We start from the raw sequence: 23,023 nt of genomic DNA, 5'->3' as shown, positions 1-23,023 counted from the left end.
CCTCCCTGCCTGCAAGCAAAAGTTATGACAGGAAACAAAAACAGAAAGGACAGAAAAGGAAAATGAGTGAAACCCAGGCAGTAATTCTGAAGAGTTACGTAGTCGTTCATACAAGAAACTGATAAAATGGAAAGAGTTTAAGCAAAGGAGGAACCAAATGAAGCTGGTCTTTCAGAGATCAATTCTCACTCCTAACACCTTGATCCCATCTGGTACTTCGATTAGTTTCCCTCTAGCACACCTTTCACTTTTCCTCATTAGCAGAACTCACCTGACAATGCTCAAATTTAAATTTGACCTTGGAGTAATAGATAATTTTCCCCAAATTCCGCACCACTGTCTTTCTCCTCCCCTTCTTAAGCAGGCCTGGGAACCGCTGGTCCAAATTTTCCTTCTCATTCTCCTGAGGTATGAGATTCTGTAACAAAGACAAGCCATTTAAAAATATATTAATCAACAATGGTCTGCCTCTACTGTTGATTGATCTGAGAATGACTAGATAATCCATCACCCTGGTAAAGGAAGAAGCAGCTCTGAAACCAAAACATTGACCAACCTAAAGAAATGGCTTTATTATAAGTCAAATGTCTCACGAGAAGTACTGGCGTGTGGGTCTCCACGCCAACCAAAGACTGAACATTTTATTATTGCAATGTGGAATTTTTCCTAACCATACCAGGATTAATCAAGAAGGGCTTTGAAACCAAATTAACACCCATCTCTTCCACATCCACCACTGTGATTCGGATGACTTGAAAAGCGGCTAAACTTAATTTGAACTCCCGCCTTCCTGCAGCTAAGCTCAAACCAAACACACAAACCCCTACAGATTTTCTGAGCCTGGCTGTTTATAGCTCGCTTGCTCTCCCTCTCTGGATTCTGTTTCATCCCACAACCCACACCCATCTCCATATGTCCGTCATGCCTCTTTGCCATTTGCTTGGATATCTCTGCAGGAACATGCCCGGCCGTAGTCTTGGAGTGACCCATGCCAGCATTAACTGGATTCAGTGGATGAGCCACTCCCTGACATAGCTCTTACCTGGCTGTATCTACTCATTCATTTAATTCCTGCATTGATGGCCTTACAGCCCCCTTCCAACCCCCTTATCCTATTATTCTATATCATGGACATAACAGAGACCTTCTGATTCTCAATTTAAATCCAGCCCTTGTAGATTCATATCCAGGATTTCTCTAAATAGTCATAATCCCCTTCTCAAGGCATCATATTTTTTCTCCATTTCATGCACTTCTTTCCTTCTGCTAAAAGACTGAAATATCTTTTTGTAAGGCTTAGTTTAACCGGCAGTAAGAGGTTGATGTAAAATATCTTGCTGTCATTTTGCCTTTGGCCTCACTCTCTGCTGAAATGCAGTCCTCATGAGGTTTTGTGAAACAAAATCTGAAACTCAAGACTTCCACCTTAGGTTTAAATCCACTCATTTTCCATGGAGCATCAAATAAATCTATAGAACCTCTCTGCTTCCTTGCCTCCTCTGGACTACTGAGATTGGACTAACTTCCTCAGTTGAATATAAATCCCAGAGTTGAGAGGACGTGAGTCAATCAGGGTCACCAAGATAGCATTGTGGCTGAGTGGGGATTTGAACCTCTGTCATTGTGTTTTAATGGTTTAGCTGCTACAGGAACTCTGGGTGTGATCCAGAGGTCGAACCAACTGAATCGGTTGAATTTAGATCGTAGAAAATCACCGCAAAGGTTTCGTCATGGCTTCAATGGGAACCAAATTCAAATAGCCAGGTTTGGATCTAGCCCGACTCTGTCTCGCTTTCATGTGCGTATGTGTGCCTCTAGGAAGGCAACAAACTAGGCTGCATCTCCTGCAATTCAGCAATTCCATCACACGTCAACTGAAGATGGTCCCTTGAGCACACTTTCAACAGCTACACATTTCAGTGGTCTTGTTTTTTAAACACACGTTCCTGGTGCTTAAAGACTGTGAAAATGGACTTGAAAGCTTGTGTGCATAGACTAATAAAATAATCTCACAAGCTCCAGAAAGTGTTATGCAAGGTTTCCAGTGGTCAGGAGGCAGGGCTTTTAGCATCCAACTTTGCGATTCCCCCTTTAAACACGAAGGACAAGAAATTATGCCATAAATAATCATATATATCCTGCTGAATTCTTCTGCTTTGTTTGATTTGCATAATTGGCAGGTCACGACATCCAGGCTTGCATACAGAATATGGATTTTAATTTGGACACATGCATAAAAGAAAAATCCTTGTTAGCATGCCAGAGAGAAGAGTTCTCAGGTTTTTTTTTTCTCCTGGAAATGTTATAGTTTTCTGTATGAAAACAAGCTTATGAGTGAGTGTAAAGCATTCAGTGGCATGTGTCCCCATCATTCAAAAGTTGTAAATACCAGACAGCACTTCATCTTCTGTTTTACCCATCATTTTGGTGCATTGCGACTGAGCAGTCCATACAGAATTAACTCCCTCCTTAATCATGTTTGTACAGACACCCAACACTCTTTGCCAGTGTTTATGCAAGGGAAGGCTAAATTAACATCTGTTGGAATTTTTTATAGAGAGGGATGAAGGTGGTGTACACACTCTTCTGTTATCCACTGTTGATATTGGCAAAACAGGCGGGGGTTGTTCTTTTAAAAACCTTCCTACCAAACCTGTTTATCAGACACCCATCATGGAATGGAATAAGGAAGCATGGGCAAGGATGCCTTTTGATGAAACAGGTTGGGTAGGCACCTAAAGCTTTATTGGGGGCAAAGATCCTGCATAACCTGTTCACCAGACCCAAAATACATAGCCAACCCTGCGCCTTGTCACCTCAACAGCCCCAGCTGTCACCAGTCTTCCCCACCGTTGGTGTTGCTGGCCAACAGAGGAGTTCCTGTTCCTCTTTCCAATGTTAGAAAAGGCACGAGCCAAGGCAGACTGTAAGCACCAACTAATGTACTAGTGTGAAAAAGAGGAAGAAAGTATTCTGCACCCTGAAGGACAGCACGGGATCAAGTGGCGGGCAGATAGCACGATCCAGGAGAGGACGGCCGGTGGAATTAGCTGGTCCTAATCCGTATCTGCCTGCTTTCTAATAGCTGGTGCCAGTGAGACAGCTGCAAGGGTACCCTTGATAGATGAAGGCTCAGCAGTTATTAACCAGACCAACATTGCCCCAAGTGCTGGGATACGTGGGTGACCTCACTTCTCTGGAATGGGGTTCGTCTCCCTCCCAAGCAACAGCCACTTCACAGGTCCGTCAGCAGCTACAGAGGAATCAGCTAACTGGTGACAAGGTGCTAATTATGGGCAAGCCCGTTTGTAAAATCTTAGGTTCCTCCGGCTTTAGCTGGGCCTAATTGAATCAAGGCATTGCAAAGCCCATAGACAGACATCGCGCCCTTTGGGTAGAGAGGGGATCCCAAGGAAACATCGCCATAACATAAAGAACTTGATCATGAGAATGCAATATGTGCATATCTTCTTTAGAGTATGTTCATTTGGCCAAACGTCGTCATCATCATTTTAGAATTGCAGAGCTAGGAGGGACCCTATAGATCATCAAGTCCAGCCCTTATCAAGAAGGCACAGTGGAGAACTGAACTCCCAACCTTTGGTGCCATAATCAGATGCCTCAACCAATGACTATCCAGCAGTTCAGTCTCTATTAAAATCAACATATGCAGGCTTTTGAATACCATACATCTACTGAGATGATAAAACATTTCTCTGGCTTGAAACTCCCTGTTTTAGTTATTTTCTTTTATCTATCCTGACCTCATCCTAACACAGGGACCCAAAGCAGCTTACAAAAACTGTAGAGGTTTTTTTTTTTTTGATATATAGAAAAACTGTACTTTATAATATTAAAACTGCGCTTGTTAATATGATTAGGCAGCAAGCTGGGGCTCATACAATGAGATACTTCTTCATACAGAAGAATTACACATACCAAACCAGCATGCCAGGGGGAAAGTTCAAAGTGGAGCTCCCTTGCCCAGCCTGCTGGGGTTGTGTGTCGAGGGGAGATTAGGATGATGGTGGTTGATGCAGAGCAGCATCTAGAGAACTGGGCTATGATTTTGTCCAGCTCTTCCCATTTCACCCTTTATTGGCCCTCGGTGGTTCTCACAAACAGATTCCACAGAAGGGTCTAAACCACACTCCCATCCCTCCCACCCCAAGGCCTTAATTTAAAAAAAAATTCTCTTACAAAACACCTTGTTTCTCACAAGGACAACGACAATCCCTTGATAAATGCTCGCTTCCGCACTTCACAGACCAGCCATCCTATCTGCAACTACGTCTGTCGTTGCCCTTTGCCTGGGTTTGGTGGTTCCGGATGGGATGGTGGCACTGTGACCAAGCTTGGAAACATTATTTATCCAGTTGGCCTCTGGCCACGCTAGCTCACGGGGCGGTAGGGGGCAGGCGTTGCCCAAAAGCTAACCTTTCCAGGCAGTGCTGTCTCCAGCATCCAGCGCTGTGCATCCCCAGTCATAAAGGTACCATCAGCACCTCGACTGCTGAAAGCTAGGGCAGTATGCGATTTGGGCACTAATATAGGCGCACCGTTACTGCTTTCCAATCATGACTGGTTCTTCAGTCTTTCATGCCTTGCTCTGACATGTACAGAAAAGGTGCATCACAAGACCAAAAAAAGTCCAATTTAAAAAAATTAGATTCTGGACTATTTGATGTCTCTCCCCCCGCATCTCCTCCTTCCCACAGGATTACCGTAGTCCGAAGATGTGTCCTGTAGGACTCTGAAGTCTGCCTGTTTTTCTCTGGGTCCCTATTTTAGAGCCCTAGGTAAAGGTAAAGGTTCCCCTTGACAATTTTTGTCCAGTCGTGTTCGACTCTAGGGGCCAGTGCTCATCCCCGTTTCCAAGCCATAGAGCCAGTGTTTTGTCCGAAGACAATTTTCCGTGGTCACATGGCCAGTGCGACTTAGACACGGAACGCTGTTACCTTCCCACCGAGGTGGTCCCTATTTATCTACTTGCATTTGCATGCTTTCGAACCGCTAGGTTGGCGGGAGCTGGGACAAGCGACGGGCGCTCAGTCCGTCGCATGGATTCGATCTTACGACTGCTTGGTCTTCTGACCCTGCAGCACAGGCTTCTGCGGTTTAGCCCGCAGCGGGTCTTAATCCTCTTTCGTTTTCAGGCAAAGAAACAAAATATTCCACCACAACCTTGTGTTTAATTACAAAGGACATATATTCTGTTTCACCCAAAATAAGACCTAACCTGAAAATAAGCCCTAGTATGATTTTTCAGGGTGCTGGTCATATAAGCCCTACCCCAAAAATAAGCCCTAGAAGTGAAACCCCAACCTCCACCATTGTGCAGCAACCAGAAGATGATGAAATGACTAGATGTGAATAAATGTAGATGGTTGTACATCTAAAAAAAAAAAATCCCCTGAAAATAAGCCCTGATGTGTTTTTCGGAGCATGTTCTGCTTGTGCCTCCGTGAAGACTGGTAATGCATTGTAGGGGAGATGCCACTTGGCCAGCAGCAGCTAATACATTTGTGGAGATACCCAGACACATCACCCTGTGTGTGTGTTTTTCCCCCACAACCAACCACGCACCCATGTTTAATTAGACAACTGCCAGGCCATCAAGTTGCAACCTGATTTTCATCTTCCCAAAGTTCCCAGGCTTTTCAAGCCAATAGGAATTCAGCACACACCTGTTGGCTTCACATAAAGCACAAGCAGCGTCTTAGCAACTCATTAAACCTGGTTTGGCTGGGCTGCAACTATGGATTGTGTCTCAATTTGGAACGATGGAAATGTGATTGAAGGACAGGTGATACACATGGGCTGATGGGTGCTGTAATGAAAGCAAGGCACATCCTCTTCTTCAGAGCGTGCAAGAAACTAGTCACAAGTCCAGAAGTGGTAGTCCAAAGAACTACATTTCCAAGATCTGCCTGCCACCATTGTATAGTACAGACGAGGTTTATGGGGGTCACTGATCCAGTACTCTTGGATTTGCTGAGATGAAGAAATCATCTGTTTGCCCTCACCTCCCGCTTCCTTATTCCCTCTGAGTTTAACTCACAATTCTCAAATACGACTCAAAAAAGGGAGGTATGCATTTTGTTGACATCAACATACGTATCACCATCTGTGGGTGTGGCTTGTTTTTTAATAGACCACCAAGACCCGTTGGCTTTGCAAAAGACCTGTTCTGTCTGTGCAGAGGACAATTGCTAGAACTGGGGTACTGAATGAGCGGAGACAGCTGCCCAGGCCGTAAAGCCACGGCACATACACGCAACCGACTTCCTCTTCCTCCCTTGCTACTCTTTCCCCTGAGATTTTGACTCTGTCTGGAGACCTGGAGAGGCACCATGATCCTCTGATATTGTAGCTGGCATCTTGAGACAAAGGAGGACTCCTGAGGTGACCAGTAATTATCCTGGATGAACCGTCTAGAAACCACATAGTCTAGCCCACATGCGATGACGATGATGAGTTCATCTTGACTTATTATGATAGAAACTCTTATGCTTTATCTGCTAGCTGTGCACGTCCATTTTGTGCTTCAGAGGCCAACCCTGTTACCTCTTTAAAGAGTTTGTCTAGCACTGTCATAAAAGCATAATTTGGAGGCAAAAAAAATGATAATAATAAAATCTTAGGGCCTGACTATGCTTAAGGATCAAGAGGGTCCCAAAATGCAACCAGGCTGGCTTTAGTACATTTTAAGATAAGAACAGTAATAGACATTGTCATATAAAGGAAAGGCAGGGAGGCTTAAAAGCATTACAGTTACTTAAAAGCCTTATCCTGGTTTTTCCTCAATGGAAATATACCACCGAATGGCCGATCGGGGCATCAATAGTAGACCAATGTGAGTTCTCGGACATCACGGACTCTTGACATCAAACAAGCAGTACTGCATGCTAAAGAGAGCATCCGCCAGGTAAAGCTATTTATTTGGCTTTAATTTGGCTCAAATTGGCTGTTCCTGGTGGTTTAGCTAAATTCCTGATCCCAGCTCTGTTAGAGGCCGGCCATGTGAACTGGGCAGCCTTTCCCAGCTAAAGAGAAACTCTTCAAGTTTCAAAAAAGGCAGAAAGGGAGAAAGGAGGGGCAGGCCCAGATGGCTGGTGACTGTCCTCTGTTTTTAAGAGATGGGCCATAAATTCCAACTTGCTGGCTGAAGAAAAGCTTGGAAGCAACATACAGCTGTTTCCATCTGAGAAACTGACCTGGCCTCTACACACCATCAACCATGTGAACTTGGGACATTAAAAACAGCACAGAAGTTTGGAAACGGCCCACAAGAACTTGACATGCAGCCTTGAAGATGATGATTTTTTTTTGTTTCGGCTTTTTGTTTTATATTCTTAATGTTCAATTAAAGGTATCGCCTACTCCTGCATTTTCATTGTCTCAGATCGCATAGTTTTGATAGACAAACCTATAGGCAGAAATAACCTGCTTCAGTGATGCTGCAAATGCTAAGGGCAAGGGACTAGAGATACTATGTGTGTATGTAGAGCATAAATCCTTCCCTGTAGCCAAATATACCCTGATAAAAGAGGATAGATACCCTGTTTCCCCAAAAATAAGCCCTAACCCAAAAATAAGCCCTAGTTAAGTGAAACCCCACCCTCCACCCTTGTGCAGCCACAGATGATGATGACATGACTGTAAAATAAAACATCCCCTGAAAATAAGCCCTAATACTGTACGTTTTTTGGAGCGATAATTAATATAAGACCCTGTCTTATTTTCGGGGAAACACGGTAATAGCATGTTGACAGCAAAACTCTAAACAGAAACAGGTCCTATTGCTTTCCATGGGGTTATTCGCAGTTAAGTGGGTATAGGATCACACTGTAAATGTTCTATATATTTAAAACATCCTGTTTTCTTTGAAATATGTGTGTGTCCTTTATCTAAAGCCTTCCGAGGCACCTAAAAATAGGATTTAAAAGCAATTAAAATACTTGAGCAGCAATGTAAAACATAGATGTAGAAGCCAGTCCCAAAAGCTACACTTTACATATTAGCAAAGCAAAATGGAATTTCATAACAGATAGCAATTCCCGCGAGTTGATTTCATAAAAAGTATGGTTTGGATAGGAAAAAGGGGTTGAGGGTTTCCAGTATCAGCCTAACTAATTTATCTTTGATTGCACATACAGTAGTATATTATTCACACACATACTCTTGTCTTATTGGTGAATCATATAACATGCAAATATATCTCATAGCTGGGTTTACCCCAGACCGTAAATCTGTGATAAATATCCATGGGTTCAAAACCTCATGTTTATTTTACCTACAACAGGTAAATAAAGATCCAGCCAAAACCTACATCTAAAGAGAAAAAGAATGTCTGTCCAGGTTCCTCGAGCAGAATATATTCAAATTCTTGGCTTCTGACCCCATGGAAGAACCCAAAGTTTCATGTTTTGTCACCTGCTTCCTCACTCAGCAGAATTCCCCCCCTCCGGGCTGTTTGTATTTCTCACAGATCCACATCCGTGACTCTCTCGCTCTCCATTCATCCCTTTTGTTTGTATCCCTCAGCTTTTTTAAACCACCTCACAAGTGAGAGAGAGAGAGAGAGAGAAGATTTTGAAACCGGGCTCCTCGCTGAGGGCTGACCGTGCCAGACGGGCCATAACATGCCTCACTTCGCTCCACCTGGGCAAAGAGGTGAGGCAAGTTAAAAATTAAACTCCTCCAGACTTCAGCTAGAATGGAACGGAATGACTTGGTGTTGAATCACTAGGGATGGCCAGCCTGAGAAAAAAAAGGATCTCAACCTGGAGACAGGTTGTTGCGTCACAGGACGGTCGTATGATAGATGCTTCTCCTTGATAATTAAAAAAAAAAAACCACGGAGGCAGGGTTGAAGTCATCTAGACTTCTCTTCCCCTTTCCTAAAGACAAGCTTTGTTTTTGCTCCAGGGCATTCAGTAACGGAGGAAATCCCAGACACCGGGGTCAAAGCCCATGTTACCTGGATCCAAGCATCCGCTTTTGCTGGAGGCAACTCGCTCAGCCTTTTCTTGGCCTCAGGCTCACACCATACCGTGTGGTGTTAAGCCGCCACCGTGCCAAGAAGATCAATGTCTACAATCCTGATGGACGCCAGTAGTTTCGTACCTGGTGGGGTTGCTTTTCTGCAGCAAAACGTCCAGCTCCTGTGAGGCTGGACGGCAGGCATGTTGGCCCATCCTTGGATCTGAGGCCCAAGGCTGAGTCTTTGGTACCAAGCACCCAAGTCTGACTCACTCATAGTCTTCACCAAATGACCAGCCCCTCTGTCTCAGCCAGATGGCTGCCATCTGCAATATTGATGTGGTGGCCTATATCCAATTGCTTTCCAAACTAGAGCAGATCCACTGGATAAATAGGATAACAATTGGGTTTAGGTCGTTATATTCCAATCTGTCAGAGAGGTATCAGAGGACTCTTGGGGTAAATCCGTCAAGCTCTTTGAACTTCCTAAAGCAGTGGTTCCCAGCTTTGGGTCCCCAGAGGCTATTGGGCTAAAACTCCCAGAAGCCTTCACCACTCACGGTGCTGGCCAGGATTTCTGGGAGTTGTGGTCCAAGAACATCTGGAGACCCAAGGTTGGGAACCACTGCTCTAAAACTCTCTATAAATGCTAACAACTCTCTATAAATGCTAACAACTCCCTATAAACGCACTATTGCCCAAACGTATAAGGACACCCATGTACAAAAAGCAACTCCAGATGGATCTTTTTGCTTCCCCCATCTCTTCCTTCTGCAGTGTGCCTCTCAACTTGGAGTATCGAAAGTGTAAGGACTCTTCCGGCCTACAAACAATGGCACTAAAAACTCCCGGCAAACGAACCCTCAGCATGTTGGTCTTGTCATGATGTCACTAAATAATTTGTCAGGGCACGCAGGAGATCTACAGGGAGCGTACGGGGTCACAGAGTAGGTGGAAGGACCTCACCCAGTGGACTCATGTTCTGAAACAGAAAAGCTCTCTTCCGGTGATCCTAAAGGGCCGAACAGAAGAGTTCAAAAAATCTCAACAGATCCCAGCCATGTTAAAGCAGCCGCGCTCGTGGGGACATGTCATTAAACCACAACTTTTCCGGAATATTTTTAGGTTGTAGCAAGTCTTCAGGGGAAGAGAATTCAGTGAATGTGAGGCAGCTGTCAAGGACGATCCTGTAATGAACAAACGGGTGCTCTTCTTGCCAATGCTATTATCCCCACTCCCCAGGGCTAGCTTATTGTTGACTCCTAATCCTAAATAAAAATTCTCAAGGTATGGAGATGGTATGAGGTGACGGCAAAGCAGACACCTCCCACCGACACAGGCCTTTGCGGGGGGGCGGTGTGTGTGGACAAAGCACGGCAATGGAGAACCTTCCTTTGGTTTCTGCTCAAGATTTCCTAGAGGCTTGTTTCAGCCTTCCGAACCCAGCCTCAGCATTGTATATTTGAAATGCCCACGGAGGGCAGAACTTGCAACATGAAGAATTCTCCCTTCTTGGCCAGTCTAAATGATCCCAAAGTCTTCCGGAGGCTTGTCTTAAGAACTATTCCAAACCGGAGCCACCTTTCGCCTATGCTTTGCTACCAAGTTCAAAGTGCCAACGTTTCAGAGCCTTATAATGACTGGGTGCAACCTTCCGTGGCCTGGAAAGGGTGAATCAGCCTAATCCATAATCTCGTTTCCTGCTTCTGTAAAAGATCAGCCAGCACAGCACAATCCCTTCCTCTCCCTTCTTCTCTGTACAATAAATCCAGATATACAGGTTGATGACAGCACTCTGCCATTCCCACATGCATGCCTTCCTCAGAGATAAGACAACGTGGTTCCTATCCTGGATTCTTATTACAGAGACCCATTGGAGGGAGACACGGACTATGGGCTGGCTAATTTGTGTGTGTGTGTGGGGGGGGGGAAATAGTTACTGGTAATTTACCAATTTCAATGAGTGTGTCAGGCAGCCACAGCAAGCCATGTCCCACTTTGACTCTGAAACAATTTTATAGACTCTCCCATTCTCTAAAGTTTCAAAATCTTTAAAAGTCAACTTAAATTGAAGAAATTCTTTATTTTAAACATTCACTCTCTTTTTTTCTACCAAACAAATGAAATTTGTGATTAATTACCCCCACTTCCTCCTAATGTTAAAGAACCTACCTAATGTTAATCTAGCATGTTTTAATAGCTGTGATTGAGCCCCTGAATCCTGTTTTTTTTCTTCTAAGTGTGTTCTCAAAGTTTTCGAATGCTTTTCAGTGGTTCTTAACCTTTGTTACTTGGATGCTTTTGAACTGCAACTCCCAGAAACCTCAGCCAGCACAGCTGGTGGTGAAGGCTTCTGGGAGTTGCAGTCCAAAACTCCTGAGTAACCCAAGGTTAAGAACCAGTGGATTGATTGATTCATTTTAACTATTATTGTATATTTAATGGCTTTTCCACCTTGTAATTTACTGTGGTTTTAGTTTGACTCCTTTTAACACAGTGAGCCATCTTGGGTCCCCTCACTGGCAGAAAGGCAGCCTACAAATAAATAAATAAAAATTGCATTTTAAGAAGACACTTGAGATGAATAGAGGCAAGTCAACCAAGACCTTCCATTTCCTTAAATGTATTAAGCCATGATAGCTCAAAGAACTGCTGGATACCTGGGTGGTTGAGGTCTCCAGCTCCAGAGCCAGAAGATGGGAGTTCAATTCCCCCACGGGGGCTGGACTAGATGATCCACAGGGTCCCTTCCAGCTGTGCAATTCTGAGATTATTAATTATGGCATGATAATTGTGAACAATTTAAATTAGAGAACATTATAGTGCAGCAGATGAGAGCCAGTGTGGTGTAATGGCCGACTGTTTGACCAGGAACCAAGAGACCTGGGTTCAAATCCCCACTGAGCCACTAGGAGTAAACCACTCAGGAAATATCTCACAGTCTTTAAAAAAACCCCACCTCCTTTGATTGCCCCAAATCAGAAGCCGCATGGCAGCACAAAAACCAAAGACCAGCAAGTGCGGACAGAACATTCTTCCATTCCGCAATCATCCCATCGACGTGACCTACCCAGGCCAAATCTCTATTTCACCCTCAGTTTGTCATCTGTTAAAGGAAAACAATAGCGAACTATCTCACCAGGAAATGACCAAGAGAATGGACTGTGAGGAGACAATAAGACCTGCACGGTGCCCGTGTCACATAACAAGATGAGAAATCGGCTAGTCACCCTGCAAAACCTCATCGTACTTGCCTTTCCAGGAATATACTGGAGTATTTTGTCTGAAGTAACGTCCCTCTCCTGTCCTGGTTCAAAGCCGAAAAGGCCAGCGAGCTTTTTCTTGCTGTCTTGCCTGCAAAGCAATCAAAAGGTACAGAATCAGAGAAGATCAAGGCGGGCAAGACGGCATCAGTGAAATTCATTTCCCCCCCCTCAAGACTATTAAGCACCCAAATGCTTGAGTTTTTCTTTTGTTCTGTTTTGCTTCATCCTCCCTGAGCCCTTCCCCCCCCCCGCCCCACCTCATCTCGGGAAAGGAACACACAGGGCTTCCCTGCTATGGATGGTCTATCAGGTTGGAAGGATGCTTGTTTTAGGGTAAGACTGAAGTCGAAGAGGAGGAGGGTCCCACATGGCAGATTTAATGTGCAGGCTTTTCTCCTTCCTTTTCACAGTTTTGCACACATGGCAGCACGTGGAGACCCAGGCACGCTCTCTATTGCTTCTGAAACAGGTGAGTTTATCTCAAAGAGCAAGAGGAACGTTGATGGCACAAAAGGTTCCAGAACCCATACTGCACAGAGGAATCAGACCTGCATCGAACCACCTAGATGACTCGAAAAGGACAGTAAAGGAGACGGAAGGGCTGACGAGCTGACATGGTAGAAAGCAGCTTTCTAGGTATGCGCTTTGCTTTGTTCTGTGATGCCTTTTGGCTCTTCTGTTCTGAGGTTGTAAGGACAGGGAGGGGAACAGCCTAGTCTCCCTTAGCAGGGAGTTCCACAGGTTTAAAAAACATAAATCACAGCATGGCTGGATCAGAGCAAATGCCCAACAATTCCAGCTTGAGTTTCCCACAAGGGCCAGCCAGATGCCTCTGGGAAACCCACAAGGGGAACACAAACACATGTAAATCCGTACCTAATCCTGCTGGATCTCTTTAATTGGTAGCATCCTTCCGCCTGTATTTCCTCAACAGCCACTACTGAGAGACATACTTGCTAATGGAAAGCATCAGGAAACTTCGGCAGGTCCAAAATGCAGCAGCCAGATTGCTGACTGGGGCAGGTTACAGGGATCACATAATCTGCCCCTCTCTTACAGCAGCTCCACTGGCTGCCGATCTGTTTCCAGGCACAATTCAAAGTGCTGGCTTTGACCTGTAAAGTCCTCAATGGCCTGAGTCCAAGCTATCCCAAGGACTCCCATCCTCTGTGGTTACTCCTAGACTTTGGAACTCCCTCCCACTTGAGGCCAGCCTGGCCCCATCTTTGCTGTCCTTCCGCAAGCAGGCAAAGACCTTTCTCTTCTTTCAGATGGATTGTTATGCATTACTGCTTTGAGTGGATTTTTAGGACTACTTGTGTTTTTCAATTTTTGGTTTTCCATTTCTCAGAGTGACATTTAGAGTTTTTTCTTTCTTTTTAATATTTGTAAACTTACTGTTCTTAGGTTTAATGTTGCCTTTTAATGATGTAAGATGCCCCTTTATACTCATTGTTCTTAACTTTGAATATAAAGGGGCATCTTACATTTTAACGATGTTAACCTCCATTGTTATTGTTTTCAAGTTTAAACATTATCTTTCAAGGCGAAAAGCGGGGGTAAAAATATTTAAAATAAATAAATAACCAAGCCCTCATCCTAGAGGTAATACAGACCCAGAGAGGCCAGCAACCTCATCCTCCATCCTTCACTTATTTTATTCTCCCCTCATTGTGGACCCTTCAAATCAGGCTGTCTTCCCTTCACTTACGGGGTCAGGCCAGCTGTGCTTAGTCAAAGTGGTTTCAGCTCTTGAAAGTAAATGATAACCCTTTGTGTCTGGAAGGGAGTTAAGGTGTTTATTTTTGTTTAACTCAAGTATCCTTGCTAGTTGTAGGCTGCATCACTGCAAAGAGGATAACATATTCTTGAAATATATACAGTGGTGCCTCGCTTAGCGATTGCTTCGTTCAATGATGAATTCGCATAGCGATGGCTTTTTTTTGAAAATTTAATGCATCATATATCTTAATAATCGAAGTTTTGAACACCAAATGCTGAGGTTGCTACTTTTGATTGGCTTGGAAAATAAGTGGTCCTCATTCTGATGGTTAGTCAGTCCAATTCCTTCCCATCCTGTCTGGTGAGATAATTCAGCAGATTTCAGTGGAACTAATAGTAATTGTTTGTGCCATCAAGTCAATTCTTAGTGATGGAAATCTATTCTAGGTATACGTGTTGAGCCCTGCTGTCCCATGAAGTTCCAGATTTACCAGATGACCCTATTTTCTCAACCACATACATTGTTCAAAGCACTGCCACTCCTGCCCCAAGACCAAGGTGCAGAAATACTTCCACCTTTGCACACATTGAAGTGTTTGCCCAGTTTATCTTGAGGTTACCCCAACTGTTTTATTTCATGGACCATCCCATCAAGGACTGTATCCCTGGCCAGATGACAACTCAGCTCTGGAACTGATTCACCAGCCTGGGCAACCAGATCGAAGACCCTAAAAGCCACAAGCAAAATCCCATTGCATTTTCTAACTTCAATCTATGGACGAGCAAATGTTGTTGAATTTTGCAGTCCATGTTGCTCTTCTGTCCTAGGCTAGTGGCTACCCCTATATTCGTTGTGTGAAATGTCACACCCTTGACTGGCACTCACAAAATGCTACTTGGTGGAGGACCAGGTTCTCAATTACCCTGATGTTCCATCTGGAAATTATTTGGGAGTCTTGAAGCATCCCCTTTTCATTTTGATCTCTTTGTGGAGAAGGGCTTGCCCTGTTTCTCTGTCAGAGGAATCTGCCTCCTTACAACATGTAATGGCCAGGACTGGCCCAAGATACTTAGCTGCCTGAGACAGAACAGTCATTGGCACCCACATCCTATCCCACAGTACTCAAAGCCAGCCAGTTACTCTGGCAGAGAAGGCAGAAAATTCAGAATGCAAGCGATAATTAGCAAGAATAATTAGCAAGAATAATTAGCTGATAATTTGAGACTGTTTATGATATTCAAAACCTGTGGTATTCAGAATCTGCTGTTTAAAGCAGCAGCCTCACTTTGCCTAATGGTAGGGCAGGTCCCAATTAAGTGTCTCTTAACCAAGCTCCACCACGGGACATTACAGGGATGAAAGTATCTACATGGTGCAGGAGGATGCCACACTGCCTGGCCGCAGTCCACGGACAACATAGCATATGCTGTTAAATCACTAATAAAGCTCCACCAAATATATATACTTCGAAACAGGGTGACCTTTCACAAGACAAAAAGGGAGTCCGAATAGGAAATGGGATGAGATTTATGGGTAGGTCTTAAATGTAATGGCTGAAATCCAGTCGAACCTCACAGCTAGAGCTGGCCTATAGAATCAGTGGGCCTTTGTTGCGTCAACTCCTCCATACACTCCATTGATTCAATGGCGCCTACTCGAGCTGTGACTTGCCACTGGATTTCAGCCAAAGATTAACACACAATTTGTGGGCTGTTAATTTGACTGGCACAAATTCTGCTGTGCCACAGTCCATCAAAGCCCACACTGTGATAAATGTGTTAGTCTTTGAGGTGTCATAGGAACTGATGGATAGCTGAGTGACTTAGGTCTCTGGCTGCAGAGCCAGAAGTTGGGAGTTTGAATTCCCCACCGTGTCTCCTTGACAGGGGGCTGGGCTGGATGATCCAGAGGGTCCCTTCCAGATCTGCAGTTCTAAAATTATTGTTGTTAATTCCTTGTGGTGCAACTGAAATCTGTTACAGTGACTATCCAAAGGGGTGGCTGGGAGTGTGTTTGTGCGCCCTGGGCGTCTTAAACTCTAATAGATTTATTGGAGCATATGGTTTCACGCCCACTTCCCTTGATGAAGAGGGCGACAGTCCACCTAACCTTAATGTTGCAATAAATCTCTTGGTCATTAAAGATTCCACAAGACTCTGGTTTCACTCTGTGCATGCTCAAAGAAAATGATATGCGTGCACACAATTTGGAAGCTTTTGCCCTACCATAAACATATTACAAGAAGGAAATAACAATAATTAAATATGTTGCACCTCACTGGGTGTAAATGGCACTGAACTGAGTAGGGTGTACTTCTGAGCAAACATATATAGGCTTACTCTGAGTATTAAGGGTAGGATATGAACCTGATCATTTTTGGGGGGGAAGCATAGATTTATAAATAAAGTGGGACCAAATGCAGCCACACCATTATTTAGAGGATTATAAACATTCGTTTTCACCAACATTGCTTTTGTGTCTGATTTTGTAAAGCGCTTTTGAATCCTGAAATGTGCCACACACAAAAAAGCACAAATCACAGCAAATAATTAGGATTATAAATCCCACCAAAAAAAAATCCTATAAAGGAGGATGCAATTCTAGCTTCCTACAGGGAAGGACAAGTATTTTATCTCTGAAACTTAAATTTGGACATTCATGACAATAGATTCAATATTGACAAGATTTAATCTATTTAAATGTTTAATTTGTGACAATAGATTAAATATTGTCTTTCATTGTTGTAAACCACCTTGGGTCCTTTTCAAAGAGAAAGGTGGGGTAAAATATTTTTAAATAAATAAATAAAAATAGTTTTTGTACATAGACCCTGTATTTAAAATCTTCATTAAATGGCTACTGCTGTCGTAACCATGAACTTAGGGTGCAGTTCTAAAGACACTGAGAAAAGGAGTAAGCCTCACTGAATCTAGTAGGACTTACTTCTAAGTAAACACACCTAGTCAGATGGGGCAACACAGCAACAGTTGCACTATCTTTGAAAGTTGCCTCCATGCTCAATTAAAATCATTTAAAAGTAGACAGACCACAAGCTTATTCATACTCTCTTCATTCAAACAAGAAAAAAATATAAACAGATTTTTTTAAAAAAAGAAAAGTTGTGCTTCTTCTCTACACCCAGTTTGTGGATTTAAAAAAACACACACAAATCTTCATAATCAAACCTTCCAGACCGGCTCCGAGAGAAATGTCAAGTTCTCGGAGCGTTCGGTCCCATAAATTCCAAAGGAAAAGGACTTTTTTTCCCGGCTGCCCAACTTTTCCGGGGAGAAGCCAAGCCAAGAAACCCAAACAGAACAGAGGGGAAAAAAACTTTTTCCTTCGAAGGGCACCGTCACAGACTTCCTTGCTTTCTCGATCGCTTTAAGGGAATTAAGAACCCAAGCCTTGGGAGCAAACCGTGCCGCCTAGGTCGAGAGACGGAGCTACTCACTCTTTCCTGAGCGAGGGTTTCCGAGAGAAAGAATATCGGAACCTCCCCGGCGCCTGGGGAACGCAAGCCATGTTCCCCATGTTGCTGGAGCGAGCGGCTTGGATAATCCACGGGAACAGCTGGGAGAACACTGAAGCAAAGGAGAAGAAAAGGGGGGGGGTGGAGAAACAACCAAGGAGGGAGGAGGAAGAGGAGGAGGGTGGAAAAGAAAGAAAAGAAAAGAAAAGAAAAAGAGGCTGGCTGGCTGGCGAGGAGCGCCCCGCCGGCAGAGAGAGAGCGAGAGAGGGCGCGGAGCCCGGCCGGGCGGTGCGGTGCGGGGCGCGCTCTGCAGACCTTTCTTTCCCCGCTTCCTCTCTCTGCGGGGGTGACTCTTCTGGGCGGGGGCGGCGAGCGGGCAGTTCGCAGCCTTTGGGGCCACCGGCGGTGTGGCTGCTTGCTGGGTTTCTCTCACTTCCCCTCCCGAGGGAGTTGACACACTTAAGAGTCGGAGGAGGAGGTACCAACCCTGCCTTGGCTCTGTGGCTGCTTTTTTTGTTTGTTTCGTTTTGTTTTATTGCTGCTGTTGCTCCAGCTGCGCTGGAGTGCGGGAGCCCTTGATCTCTGTAAGAGGCCGAGGGGAAAAAGTCTTTCTCGCAGGGGACACCGGGGGGGGGGGGGAGTTCCTTGCCAGTGTCATCCGTCGGGAGCTAGAAAGACTCCCAGCCAGGGAGGTCTTGAGCGCATCTGATTCCGCCTCTGTTCGCTCGTCTGGCGAGGAACCTGCTTCGCCCTTCGAAGGAGGCGTCCAAAGGAGGAATGGGAGGTCAGGGCTGAGTTTTGGGCACAGCCAGGGGTCTGGCTGGAGCAGCTTCAGGTGGCCCGCCTGGGGTGGGCGCCCTGAAAAGGAAGCAAATGGTGTCAATCAGTCATCATCATCTTTAGAATGACAGAGCTGGAAGGGGACCCATAGGGTCAAGCTCCTGTCCGTGGGGAGGCCCAGTGGGGGAATCGAACTCTCAACCTCCGGCTCCGCAGCCAGAGACCTAAACCACTGAGCTGTCCGGAAGCTGTTGTTATTGCGACGTACACCCACGTCCGCCCAGAGGTGCTTGTAAGGTTTTCAGCCCCATATGCTAAAATACTCTACCTGGGCTGGCTTTGGGCATCAGAGCCACTTGGAGGGTGGAGGGTGTGCGTTGGTGGTGTTGGAGACCACTTGCTGTCCCGTCTCAGGTGTCTGGCCGGGACCAGTCCTGGGTATGGTTTGGAGACAGTGGAAAATCACAGGGTGGTTTCCCCATGCTTACTGTCTCCTAGTAGTCCCCAACCTTGGCCCTCCAGATGTTCTTGCGCTACAACTCCCAGAAGCCTTCACTACCACCTGTGCTGGCCAGGATTTGTGGGAGTTAAAGTCCAAGAACATCTGGAGGTCCAAGGTTGGGGACCTCTGTCCTAGCAGACTGCAGCGTCATCTAACAAAGTTGCTTCAGAGAAAATAGTGCTTGATTCAAGGCAGAGGCAATTAACTGCTGGGATTATCACTGTGCCATCGATAAACCTTTTATGGAATTGGGAACCTAGTCTATTTTGTTTACTTGCACACATGCATATTTAAACATTATATTTTAAAAATATGCATAGTCATAGGTAGCATACAAATTTTACCATGAAAGAATACTCCAAAAATAGTACAGCATCACTAACTCGTGGTATACAGAAAAATCAATATAAGAAGGCATTCTGGATTTTTTTTCTTTTAAAAAAGAAGGGTTTCCAAGATACACTTAAAAGCAAAAAGGGAGCAGGCTATTTGTATGTTCTAATATTTCAGCTTACATTTCATTTTTCTCACCATGAATGTAAGAGTGGTTTGTACATAGCTGTCCTCACCTCTGCTTTTATCTGCACAACAAACCTGCGAGGGGGATCAGGCTAAGAGGTAGAGGTGGGAGTGGTGAGTTTCATGGCCTTGGAAGGACTTTCGTTTGGACTTCCCCGATCTCTAGCCCGGTGCTTTAACTACCTGGATTTTGGTTGAGAAATCCAGCAAAGGTACTTCTCAACAGAAAGAAAGAATGCCCTTGAGTACCAGCTGTTGTGCAATGATAAGGAGAAAAGTCCAGCAGAAAGGGGGGGGGAATGCTGTGTGGTCCTTGAACACAATCTGAAAAACAAGGATAGGTGATATATATTTGTTAACAATAATAATGGTGTGTTGTCAAGTCAGTTCTGCCTTAGGGTGATCTTTAGCAGAGTTTCTTAGGAAGACAGTACTCAGAAGTGGCCTTGCGCTGTGCAACTTGCCCAAGGCTACACGGGCTGGCTTTTCTCCTGGGATGCGCTGTGGGGGATTGAACTCTTGACCTCCACAGCCAGGTACCTGACTCACTCAGTTATCCAGCCAGATCAACACCTTTATTAGATCACTTTTTAAAAAAATCACGAACAGAAGCTAGCTGATATACCAGTATCTGGACTTCTGAACTATCTGTTTATCGTCTGGTGTGCGGAAACAGACAGGACAGTCCTGTGTGATTTGCAGAAGCAAGGGAGTTTTCGTGCTGGATGAGCCAAGAATCTTTTCGTCTTGCGCCCCCCCCCTCCGCACTGCACCCCCATTAATGGGTCTTGAACCCCTGTCCAAGGGAAGGCTGCAGATTTCTCTGCAGATCTTCTGCCAAGGGGCAAAAGAGATGCCTTTAGCTTTGGGGTGGAAATGGTTTGCTTCTCTCTCCCATTGAACGTGAGGGTCAGACACAGAACCTTGCATCTCTTGCCAAATAATGTCTGGCTTCCCCCTGATTTGTTGGCTCTCTTTGGCACAGACTAAACCACTTCTCAGCTGCAGGACACAGCACTTAAAGGAAGCAAAAACAAAACCCTGGACTCAGCCGCATCCCAGTGCTTCTGGTCCTGGTAACAAGGTCCTCTTCCTTTTTTCCCCTTTTTGGTTTTTGTTCAAAGACTGTCTGTCAGTTAGCGACAGGCTCAACACTTGTGGAGAGGGGACTTTATGCAACTGGTGGTTATTTATAGAAATCCAAGACTCGAGGAAGGGGGCCCCCCGAAGAGCAATGCACAGCAGGTGGGAGGCTGGGTAGGAAAAAAAAATATTCCACTGACTGATCCCATATACATGCCTACTCCAGTTTTACTTCCCCCCCCAAATCTTCCCTGCCCATATTAATCTTCCAGTGGGAATTAGGATGCATGCTTTTGAGTTCCACAGAATTCTTCTTCAATTTAAGTATGTGTCATAGTTTTAAACAGAGTGCACAGAATAAATCTAGTATAAACACCCATCATATCAGCAATACTGACGACTTGTTTTCCAGCACAGATTCAGAGTGTCATCACTAATACTTCCTAATGAGCTCACTGTCATCTTCAATAGGTTGATCAGGGAAACAAAAGCAAAACAGATGTTAATGACCAGCAGCATTAAGGCAGCTCAGTGGTTTTCCTCCCATCCTGCAGATCAGGCAATTGAGGCTGAGAGACTGTCGCCCTTGGGCAAGCCCCTTACCATGGTCAAATATAAAATGGAGGTGTGCGGTTCCTTTATTTAATCAAGGCGCCATACAAAGACCTATAGAAGCCTCTCACTTAAAAGGCAGCAGAACAACCTTGCCCCCCCCCCCTTTTCAGAAGAAAAGTCCCTGCAAAGAAAACACTTGAAATACTGTACTGTGTCCCTTTTCCAAATAATGGTGTTGATAGGCTGGATTCAAGTTTCCTAGAAATTGCTTTAAAAAGGAAAAATCAAAACAGGCTAGAGCCAAGGGTGTAAAGATGCCCCTTCGCAAACTGATAGAGGTAAATTAGCAGGAAGCACCTGCCACCCCATCGCAGCCTCCAGTCTCTGCTCCTCCCTGTCTGTTGTGGAATGAATGCACTCTGGCCCTGGATGGAAAGATGGGAGTCTTGACTGACAGCAGCTGCTGAAACTCTCCCCAATTTGATCCAGGGCAGATTTCCCCATCTGTCAAATGAAGGTGACAGGACAACTCCTGCCCGAGGTGGGAGGATATATCTGGGTCGTGGCCTCCAAAGGGAAAGGAAGAAGGTTCTTGAATGCATTGTTTGATTCTTACCCAAGGCAGAAAGCTGTCAGGGGAGAACAGAACTCAGATATCTTGAGGTGCAGAAGCTGGTGTGAACCCTTTCCCCCCTAAAGGGGCCACTAGATGATGATGGTGGACCCAAAATGATTTCAAAGAATTTGATCAAAAAATATAGAAACCAAGGAACATGCGTCATGCACTGCACCCCAAAAGTGATGTGGACAGATTACATTTACCACAAAAAGTTGGAATCCGTGGATTACTGCAAATACACCTGGTAGCCGAGGAGGAAAAAAGAAGCCTAAATGATTATATCAATAAAATTGGAGAAAAATTACTGAAGGCGGTGAAAATGAAGAATATATTGAAAACAATAGGAAACAAAGGCTCAACATAAGAAACAACAATTTGAAAATAAATTAAACAGTTGGGAAAATAAACCACAAGAGGGACAACACCTGAGAAATATTGATGGAAAGCATGATAATAATTCAACATGGGCATGGCTAAAACTGGGGAGATCTTATGAGATTTCCAGATCCAAACTGATAAGACACCTTGAACATAACACACCAGACATAGTAGTAATAGAATGAAGATAAGTCTGGACCATTGACATTGCAATTCCAGGGGATGCCAGAGTTGAAAATAAAGAATTGGAAAAACAAAATACAGAGACCTGGCAATTGAAACATCTCGCTTGTGGATGAAACGCACTTCAAAGGTCCACATAGTCATCAGGGTTTTGGGAATAATTTCAAGAAATTTCACACAGTATTATAAGCAGTTGCAGACCTCAGAAATCACACCATCAGAGCTATAAAAAACAGCAATATTAGGAACAGCATACCTACTATGCCGATATTTAACAGATCCTTAGATTTTTGGTTAAAATTTGTATGTTATATAATACCAGTCAACAGTTTTATAGTTTTGATTGACTGTGCCTGGTATTTTTGAATATATTTGAATACTAACAACATAACAATCATCATTACGATCTTAGAACTGCACAGCTGGAAGGAACCCTAGGGAGAAGAAAGACTGGGACAAAAGCAGGACTGGTCCCATTGGATCTTGCTTCTTAGCATCCTTTACTGTTAAATCACACTTGGGGCCAATAGCCCTCAAAACAGAGGAGACCATTAAATAAAGGAATGTCCTCTTTAAAGTTGGATGCAGCCATATGCTGGGAGTCATGCAGATAAACTACTGATGTTTTTACACAGAAAAAGGGAACACCTAGTTCTGTGTGAACTTCGTTGAACCCGAGCATCTTTAAGAAGAGAGTATTAGGACGCCCTCTCCTGGCTCAACCTATGCCGGATCATGAAACCATTCAATTGTGTTAGTTCTGTAAGCACAAGGGTGATGCAGTGATCTCAAAACAGTGAGCTATCTAAATGTTTCGGCCTTCAAATGCTTTGGAAAGCCAGAAAATCACATTGGTAACATCTGAAGGGCAGCAGGTCACAGTGACAGTGAATACAACATGTCCCCCAAAGAGAATATAAAACAGCCCATGTCAGCAAAACTAGTTCTAGGAAGTTTT

The 23,023-nt window shown here is 44.5% G+C and overlaps 1 protein-coding gene across 1 annotated transcript in view; it reads right to left on the bottom strand.

Annotated features, from left to right (window-relative positions):
- Positions 1–17,946, bottom strand: part of PLEKHN1 (pleckstrin homology domain containing N1) — a 45,942-nt gene extending 27,996 nt beyond the window's left edge. Inside the window, exons 1-3 of the mRNA XM_020781993.3 lie at positions 17,429–17,946; positions 12,240–12,339; positions 272–418 (exon numbers count right to left, since the gene is read on the bottom strand). Coding sequence (XP_020637652.3) covers positions 272–418; positions 12,240–12,339; positions 17,429–17,508 — 327 coding nt within the window. The 5' untranslated portion in view covers positions 17,509–17,946. The remainder of the gene's footprint in view (positions 1–271; positions 419–12,239; positions 12,340–17,428) is intronic.
- Between the last annotated feature and the right edge of the window lie 5,077 nt (positions 17,947–23,023).

Source organism: Pogona vitticeps, chromosome 7 (assembly GCF_051106095.1).
Source record: "Pogona vitticeps strain Pit_001003342236 chromosome 7, PviZW2.1, whole genome shotgun sequence".
NCBI classification, from domain to species: Eukaryota; Metazoa; Chordata; class Lepidosauria; order Squamata; family Agamidae; genus Pogona; species Pogona vitticeps.
Note: the sequence above shows the minus strand (reverse complement) of the source record. Positions and strands in the feature narration are given on the sequence as shown.